At 41.7% G+C, this 9,347-nt stretch overlaps 1 protein-coding gene across 1 annotated transcript; it reads left to right on the top strand.

Annotated features, from left to right (window-relative positions):
* Window positions 1-1,748: 1,748 nt before the first annotated feature.
* Window positions 1,749-7,764, top strand: LOC136420769 (serum paraoxonase/arylesterase 1-like). The gene is made up of 9 exons (XM_066407865.1): window positions 1,749-1,849; window positions 2,581-2,654; window positions 2,931-2,986; window positions 3,214-3,385; window positions 3,661-3,784; window positions 4,144-4,353; window positions 4,870-4,951; window positions 5,193-5,327; window positions 5,847-7,764. Exons 1-9 carry the CDS (start codon window positions 1,773-1,775, stop codon window positions 6,009-6,011), a joined length of 1,095 nt encoding a protein of 364 aa, XP_066263962.1. The 5' UTR covers window positions 1,749-1,772; the 3' UTR covers window positions 6,012-7,764.
* The last annotated feature ends 1,583 nt before the right edge of the window (window positions 7,765-9,347 follow it).

Genomic DNA, 9,347 nt, shown 5'->3' with positions numbered 1-9,347 from the left:
CTAACGCGGCTCCGACTCTCTGTGGTGGTCTGTCCACGATGGTGTTTATTTAGGGAGAGGGGGGCGAGGGGATATGAACAAGTTGGTAAGGAGAAGGGTATAAGGATGGACACAGCCGAGAAACAAGGCAATGAGAGATGGCAGACTTTACCCATTTACCCATACTGCTTGGCGACCCTTCTACACTTCACACACAAACACAAGCACACATATACGAACACACACACACAAACAAACACACACAAACACACACACACACACACACACACACACACACACACACCCACAAACAAACAAAAAAACAAGCTCAAAGAATATTTCACTCTCTAAGGCCCAATTTACACTTGTTCAATAAAACTGTAGTACTACACATGGTAGTCTACTACTTTAGTAGACTTCAAATTTGCGTCCACTTTACACTCAACACAGGAAGCCTAGCAGGACACCCCGCTGTTCCTGATTGTCACGAAACTGTAGTAACCTATTTAATTGTGACCTTTGAAAAATCGCGGAAGGGAATTTCAGCATGTTGCTTATTTGTGAAAAGGTTATCTGATGCAAAATACTAAGGAAAATGGCCTGACAGCTCGGTTTTACTGAGAAAACTAGAGAATGACCGCAAATGACCCGAAATGGAACACGCGATCAGTTCGAATCACGTTAGATCGAACATGGTTGTTGGCTTCGAAGTGAAGTCTACTACCACTGTACTACAGTTTCGCTTTACACCCAGTTCGAAGTCTCGCAGAACCTCCGCCGAAGTGTAGTACTACTACCCCCGAGGTTGTAGTAGACTTCTGCTGTAGTTTTCTTTTTACATCCAGAAAAAAAGCTGTAGTCTACTACAGTAGTTGACTACCATGTGTAGTACTACAGTTAAAAGGACAAGTGTAAATTGGGCCTTAGGGAGAGGCAATACCCAATGAGGGAATGGCGTGCATCACATACTCATTTCACAGGCCTTTTAAAGGTCCAAATAAAGTTAAAAGTTTTGTGAATATAGTAAGTTTGACGTTGGAATAAACCACTGGATTGGTAAAGGCCAGTCCTTAGACTTACGAAAACTTATAGGATCTCGCTCTAGATCTGTCTACAGCCAGTCTCATCGCATCCTTCCATCTCCTGTTCACCGTCTGGAGATCTCTGACGATCGTCTGCTGCAAGTCTTCCACTGACAGTACTTCAACCTCTCAAGTCTCAATCATACCGCCAGGACGGGCCGTGAGCAAACAGAGGCAGGACTGGCTACAACCAGCCCGACATGCACTGCATTGATGATGTAATCAAGCACGTTTTGTCACGGACAGCTGTGACCTCTGAGCTGTGACTGAACACTTATAAAACATAATGTGTCGTACTTTAGTTCTTGTGTTTAGATTTCTTTCACATCATTTCACTGTTTGTGGTACTGTAGATTCTGAATACGATAATGTCCTGTCTTCTTAAAGTGCTGGTACAGCCCCATAACAACATCTAGGGCATGTTCGGCACCTCTGACTTTCTATCCGATGATCCTTTCAGCACTAAGGTCAGGATCAGTTCCAAATGAAGGCGACAAAACGTACCAAATCTAATCTACTGTTACAGTTCATTATTCAGCAAGCTGACAATAAATTTAAAAAAATACCAAACAATACAAAATATCTATTTTATGTATTGGCCAGATATTCTGTTATCTTTTTCCTAAGATTATTACTAAGTAAATGTGAAATGCATGTGCGTTCTGCTGCCCTCATGCTGACCCCTGACCTCTCCACCACAACAAAGCTAAGATGGTTCCCGCGTACATGCGGTGGATTGTGATCGTGTTCCTGGCGTGGGGAGTCCTGCAGCATCTCATCAAACTGTGGTAAGTCACGGCGGGTATGGTGGGGGACCTGTGGACATAAACGCGGGGCGATCCGGGGAATAATAGGTGAGATAGTAGCGGAATAGTGCTGCTACCCCCCCACCCTCGCGTCACAAATGATTACAAAGGGTTTCGTTGAAAAACGTCGTCTAAATTTATGAACTATAGAACACCTTATTGATATGGTGCATGTGGTCTAGGATTTGTTTACATCATTGTTTAGACAAAATACCAGCCAAAAATACGATGACCAATGAATTGAACGATCCATTTCAAATTTAATCTCCAAGCAGATGTAGCAAGGCAAAATCTCAACGTATCACTGGCTGCAAGAGCAGTAGGTCTATCCCGATGGCCCATGAATACTGTTTTAGATCTTTTGCCAAAGGAAAATCCTGTTTGGAGATCAGTTTTAGCAGTATCTTGGCGAACCTGTAATAGTACAGTCACTTTTCTGGCCTAAGTTGTAAAACACATGGTTAAACCCTGGTTGAACTTTGCAGGCACACAATGGCGGCGGTGTGTCAGGTTACATCAAACAAACAGTACTAGTGTAAACCCTGGACCCTGCATAACTTGTTTGAACTACCTGTTAAAGATTATCAGATGAGAGATATTATTCTGACTTGAACATTAAAAAATCAATTGTACATATGATGATGATTCCACACTACTATTTATGATATCAACGATTTTTGTGTGAAAATTATGATTTTTTTCCCCTACTGCAGGTTTACTCTGGGCTACCACAAGGCTGTGCTGTACAACCATCAACCTGGGCCGTGTAGGGTCGTACCAGGGGTGGGTAAGTATGGGGGTGTTAACCTGTCCCTCCCTCCCCCTGTACTGTTGGTATCACCCACCATATAAGGCCATGCTAGGTTGTACCAGGTGTGGGTACTAGGGGGGTGTCACATACTAGAAAACCAAGATATCATTTCAACATTAGAAAATAAAATGTACTAGTACATGTAATGAGATATACAATTCATATATGATTCCTTCTTGGGAGAATCAGTTACAGCATTGATATATTATTCTTGGCATGGAACCTGGTCTAATGAAATGCTGCATTTTGCAGAACATGGTGCTGAGGACATCACAACGTTGCCCAACGGCCTGGCCTTTATATCATCGGTAAGTCTTTTAGCGGAAGGATACAGTTCAACATGAGCGCATCCTCAAACGTAATTCATAGTCAGACCACTCAAATCTAATACAGAGCATAATCAGTGCATTCTGCGTATAGCGCAACTTGCACCTGAATTTGCTGTAAAGCAAAGCAAGTCTGCTGAATCTAATGTAGTACATAGATGCTACATGTAGATATTGATGGGCTTACTTGACATATTTTTCTCCTTCAGGGTCTCTGGCTCCCAGGGTTCCCTCGTGGCAGGTCAGAAGCCAGAGGTCGCATCCTGACCTTTAACTTCAGTGACCCTGAGAAGGGTGTGAGGGAGCTGAACTTCAGCGAGGAGTTTGACCGGGAGAGCTTCAACCCCCATGGCCTCAGCGTGTGGACCGATCCGCTGTCGGGTAAGGACGGACACAAACACACACACACCCTGGCAGAACACACAGGAACTGCAGTGCCACAGAAACACACACATTTATTTATTTAAAACACACATACACACACACACACATACACGCATGTACAAAAACACACATACACATTCACACACACACACACATGTCTAGGGATGTCCGATTCAATGTCTATCTCTTTTAGAACATGGACATTGTCACAAGAGACAAGTGCAAGTTGCTGTTGTTTACAACTTTGTTTGTTTGTTTGTTTACACAATCAGGTAGGATTAGTGTCCTGGTGATCAGTCACCAGAGGCGGAAGGACCAGGTAGAGGTGTTTACCTACGACGTCGCCACGGAAACACTGGAACATCAGGAGACCATCAGGGACGAGTTAATTTACAGGTACGTCGATGAAGGCTAGACATCCAGACTAGCCCCCTACTGTAGTGACCTGTGTGGCCCAAGGGCTTTAGAAATGGAGGTGAGCACTGCCCCTATACACCGAAAGCTGTTTCACCTTGTAGTGCCCAGTGGCACAAAGGCCGGCAAGTTTCCTGGCTGTTTCTGTAGCAGGGTATATTTATGTAAGGTTTTCTAGCCCTTCCCATACACACCAAAGGGATTTAACCTTTTTCTATCTTGAAAACCAAACTCTGTTCCCCTAGTGGTAACAACTTTTTGGCCCTTTCAAGTGTTTTTCCTTGAGATTGATTGATTGATAGATAATTGACTGATTGATTGATTGGTTTACTGTTTCCCAGTGGTAACGACTTGTTGGCCCTGGGTCCCGACTCCTTCTACCTGTCCAACGACGTCTCACACGGCGCGAGAGGATCAACGCTCGCACGGAAACTTGAGACGTACCTCCTGCTGCCGTTTGGTAATGTCGTGTTCTACAACGGCACGCAGGCGCGGCCGGTCGCGGAGGGTCTCGTGTTTCCCAACGGAGTCAACATGTCACCGGACAGGAGGTCAGTTTGGGCCACAACAAGTCAGAATTTTGGTTCTCATATTTGATGTAGTAATGCTGAACTGGTGACTTTGAGAGTCTGAGGGGAAAACCTGTATCAGAATACACAAAGTTTTGTTAGTTTGGGCCACATGACGTTCATCTGTGTTGCAAGAAACATATTCACTGTTTCTGCTTCAAAGTTGAACTGTAATTCCCAACACAAAAATGAGACCTACCCAAATTCCAAAACTCCACTCGTTGTCAAGGAAAGAGCAATTAAATGCTTTTGTGATGTGTTTTTTGTTGTTCGTTTGTTGGTTCTTGTTTCTGTGAATATTGCTGAACTGGAAGATCCAGATGAAAGTAAAGTCTGAGGAGAAAGTCTGTACCTTGGTACACACAGCTTCAGGGGATGGACAGAGTCAGCTTCAAGCTTTCCTCCCAGACTTCTGTTTTCATCTTGAACTCTTACTAAATCTTCACTGAAAGTCTGAGAATTAGAGAAAATAGGCCTGATTGTGTGTTACCTTTCCAGGTACCTGTATGTTGGAGCAGGGTTCACAGAAGAGCTCCGGATCTTCAGGAGGTTCGCAAACAACAGCCTGGTGCAGATAGAGGTCAGTAAGGGTCAGATAGAGGTCACTTGGGTCAAATGTCAGTGGGGTCAAGGTCAGGTAGTAAAATGTCATAGAGAGGTCATGTGGTGGTTAGTGAAAGTTAACTTTATAGGCTTTTATTAGATATTCATAACAATTATGCAACCAATGTCAAAGATTGTACACAAACCTTCACCCTCCTCCATGGGTTTGGGTTCAACTTTCACCTTTAACCTTGACCTTGTTGCCTTTCTGTTCCCAGTCACTTCCTCTGCACAGTTTTGTGGATAACATCGAGGTGGATCCACAGACTGGGGACCTGTACATCGGCCTGCACCCAGTCATCGGAAAAACACCCATAATACACTACGACCCATGGGACCCACCTGGGGCACAGGTTAGTACACCCGGCATGATACACTACAACCCATGGGACCCACCCGGGGCACAGGTTAGTACACCCATGATACACTACAACCCATGGGACCCACCTGGGGCACAGGTTAGTACACCCAGCATGATACACTACAACCCACCCAGGACACAGTTAAGTACACCCATGATAGACTACAACCCACCCAAGGTTCAGTTCAGTACAATTATGATACACTACGACCCACCCTGGGCACAGGTGAGTTTAAAGAAACTGTTACAGAAAAAACACCCGTGGTACACTAGAAGCCATGAAGACTGGGTGCACATACATTATACATATAGAGGTGTGATTTGTACTTTATTCTGTTGATGTTCAGTGTTCTTACAGAAGCAAATGCCAAGCAAATTTATTTTATTTCTCTACCTTTGTATATTTCAATATAAATCGTTGTATCTTCAAAGAATACAGCGTACCATAAAACGATACATCAGTCTCAGATATGACTTGATGCATGGATTGTTTCCCTGTTTCTGGCTGCAGGTTTTGCGTGTGAAAAATGCGGTGAGGGGTCCGGACATCACCGAACTGTTTGTCAACAACGGCACAAAACTACAGGGCTGCAGTGTGGCCAGTTTCCACAAGGGGGCACTGCTGATTGGATCCATGTTCGACAAACTATTGTACTGCCAAGTCAGGACTTTGTAGCAAACATTGAGATGAATTTTCTAGTGTTGAATGGACAGTTTGAGACTTGTAGTTCCATTTCTGATTACTAGAGGGCACTCTTGACCAGTTCGATATTGACAGACTATATTGTATTGCCAAGTCAGTACTTTATAGAAAAATTAAGGCAGTATTTCTAATGTTGGGTAGACAGTTTGGGACTTGTAGTTCTGGTTATAATTACACAGTTGATCACGTCTGCGTTCAAGACTATTGTGCTGTCAAGTCAGGACTTTTTAAAGAAGGCAGAATTTCTACAGTGTTGGAAAATCATGTTCTGTAACACAGCCTAAAAGAAAGTTACCGGGTCAAACAGTTTGGTGGATAGTCAAGTCATCTGTTTTACGAAAACAAATTCAAAAGTTCTGAAACCAATTTCCAACTCCAAGAAATCAAGTACTAGTATCCTGTACAGATACCTGAACTGTGGAATAAGATCAAATGATGAACTTTGTTGCACAGTAGTTTTTTTTACTGTAGTTTCTTAGAAATTAAGTTTAGTTTTCTACCATTGGAGCTGCTAGTGCGAACATCTACTAACATCATTTCATCAGGGTACATAATTCCACCACCCTGAAAAGATACGTCCAAACAGATCTCCAACCCAACGTCCCCCAGTATAATGCACTCCTGTATATCTAAACTGTGCATACCTGGGGATACTGTGCTAGAGATCTCTCAAACGCAGTTTTCAAAGTGGTGGATTTATTTAACTCGGCGGATTAATGTTAATGGAGGTTATATCTGAGTGTAATCATCTAAATGTTTCATGCTGTATTATAGGACTGGTCTGGCTAATGTTGAATAAGGAACCACGACAGCAAGACAAAATAGAATTCTTCGGAAATATGCAAATAGCAGTAAGGATTATGATGTAGTGTATGTGTTATATTTGTTCTAATCATGTAGATATGTCCATCAGAAACATGGGACAGGCAAATGACAAGAATTGAGAAATCTACACAGTAAAAATGTTACACACTAATTCTGTACTCAAAGTAAAGTGCTTACCAACTACTGTAAATGCAGAAATGTTTGCGGTGGTTTTATGTTCACGGTTTTTGCAGTGAACTCTTTACCACAAACTTAAAACCACCACAAAACGCTGTTACATTGTGTGACTGTAGCGCTACTGTTGTTTCAAACTCAAACTCAAAACCACCGCAAACACTCCATTTTCTCCCTACCACAAAATTAAATCCCTGCAAACATTTCTGCATTTACAGTACATGTATGTCAATTACTGTCATAGAAGAATTTTCATATGAAAAAGAGAAAATCATTTTTACGACAAAGTTTAGTCTCAACTCAGTGATTAAGCTGCTATGTTAGATACTACAACATTGTTAATGTGGAAACCTTTAACCTTCCCATACTAAGGAAGCCTTTTGGCACCTAATTTGTATTGGTTACGGGATATGGCAGCAGGGAGAAGGTTAAGTAGTGGTGCTATGGTATTGAAATAAGTAGGCTAAGCCATACACATGTATGCAATAACCACTGCATGTTGTGCATGTCATGTTATAGGTTCAGGCTAAAGCCATGTTTGCACAGTTCACATGATTTGTCTGGCAAAATGCTGAGGTAAATGGTCATCGTTTCCAAACCTTAGACAAGCCAAGTGCAGTTTGGGAATCATGAAGTTTTAGATTGTCACTGCCATGATCACAAATATGCGTCGAAGTGGACACAAGTACTTCTCAAATTTAGATGTGTTAACAGTTATAAGCCTTAGCCAAGCAAACATGAATTTTTTTTCACCCAGATGTTACAAGAAAGGTAAAATTACAAACTGTATCTATCTTGCCATATCAATCACTAGTGCAATCTACAAAAGAGGTCAATTCACGATGTTGATTCATGTAGTGTGTATATATATATACATACTAATGTGTATTATATTGGGGTAACACTAAACAAAGTGGCCATATAGAGGAAAAGGTTTATTCAAAGTGTTAGCCTTGTTGCTTTAACAGTTTGTGTTTGTAAGACAACTGTACACCCTAGGTACAAACTGTACACCCTTGGCAACAAAAGCCACCCTTAGCACATTAAAGGTTAATGATATTCGACACGTGCACAGAACAGTTTGTGCAGAAAGAGGCAGTATTAACTAATGGTAGGGTTGTAATGTCAGGAGTAAGAAATGTTGCAGTTCACGTTTGTGAAAAGATCGGAATGATATCAATAAATCATCTATGCAGTGAGACATACTAGTAACTGAACATATCCATATAATACATGTGAACGAACATTCCATATTAAAGATTGTTGTGTTACATATATGATCCTCTGATGGCATTCTTTGTTACCAGGGTGTATGGGGGCGCAGCTTCAGTGAACACAGTTCGGTTTTGTAATCCCTTTATGTATGCAAAATACATGGGCCTTCCATCTGTATCTATATAGCCGGTACAACCACCATTAGGCGTAACACACCAGCTTCGCAGGCACGCGGCGCAGCAGCAGCTGGTCATATTACACCGAACGGTCTGTTACACCTAGTCTTTCCATGGCCGTTATGTGACAATGTCAATACCTGGATGTTGGTCTTTTTATCCCCAAAGTACTACAATACAGGATGCAGTAAATATATATATTTCTATCACAGTAGGTTTTGATATATATGTCTGTCATCACTTGGTCGAGGCAAAGGCAACAGGGATAGATTTAAGTTTATGTCAAAGTTTTTGTTGTTGACAAACAAGGCAATCATAGATGGCAGACTTCACCCCTTTGCCTTCTTTGCTTTGCGACAACACAGCAATAGCAGCACTGAGGATCTTTGGCAACGCAGCGTTACATTTGTACATACACTTATATTGCGCTGCAGTCAACCGATGGTAATGATTGCGGAATCGGGAAAATGCACACAAAATACAGACAGGAAATCAAAAAACAAATCTTCACTCCCTAGCTTAGAGTTAATTAGTAATAATTAGAATGTAGTACAGGAATAAACTACATATATTCCTTCATATCAAAATTGGTTAGATGGATTTCTAAATCATCAACCTTATGCCTATCACAAAAGTCAAGTACATCAATTGTTCAGACAATTCTTCCTGGGTAAATGTACAGTGTAGAACATTATTACCTCACACCATCTATACAGAAATAATTTCAGCTTGAGAAAATGTACAATCGTGTATGGGCAGATCAACCTGAAGCTTCATCTGCGTATATTAAAAGTTCAACAAGGTTATGATTATCAGCCATTAAGCTTTTCAATCATCATTCTACAAAATATCAAATTCAACCAGTCCCTCAAACGTACAATTGGTTCTATCATGTTCCTCCTGGTTTCAACCTTTGTGT

This window comes from Branchiostoma lanceolatum, chromosome 15 (genome assembly GCF_035083965.1).
Source record: "Branchiostoma lanceolatum isolate klBraLanc5 chromosome 15, klBraLanc5.hap2, whole genome shotgun sequence".
Lineage (NCBI taxonomy): Eukaryota > Metazoa > Chordata > Leptocardii > Amphioxiformes > Branchiostomatidae > Branchiostoma > Branchiostoma lanceolatum.
Note: the sequence above shows the minus strand (reverse complement) of the source record. Positions and strands in the feature narration are given on the sequence as shown.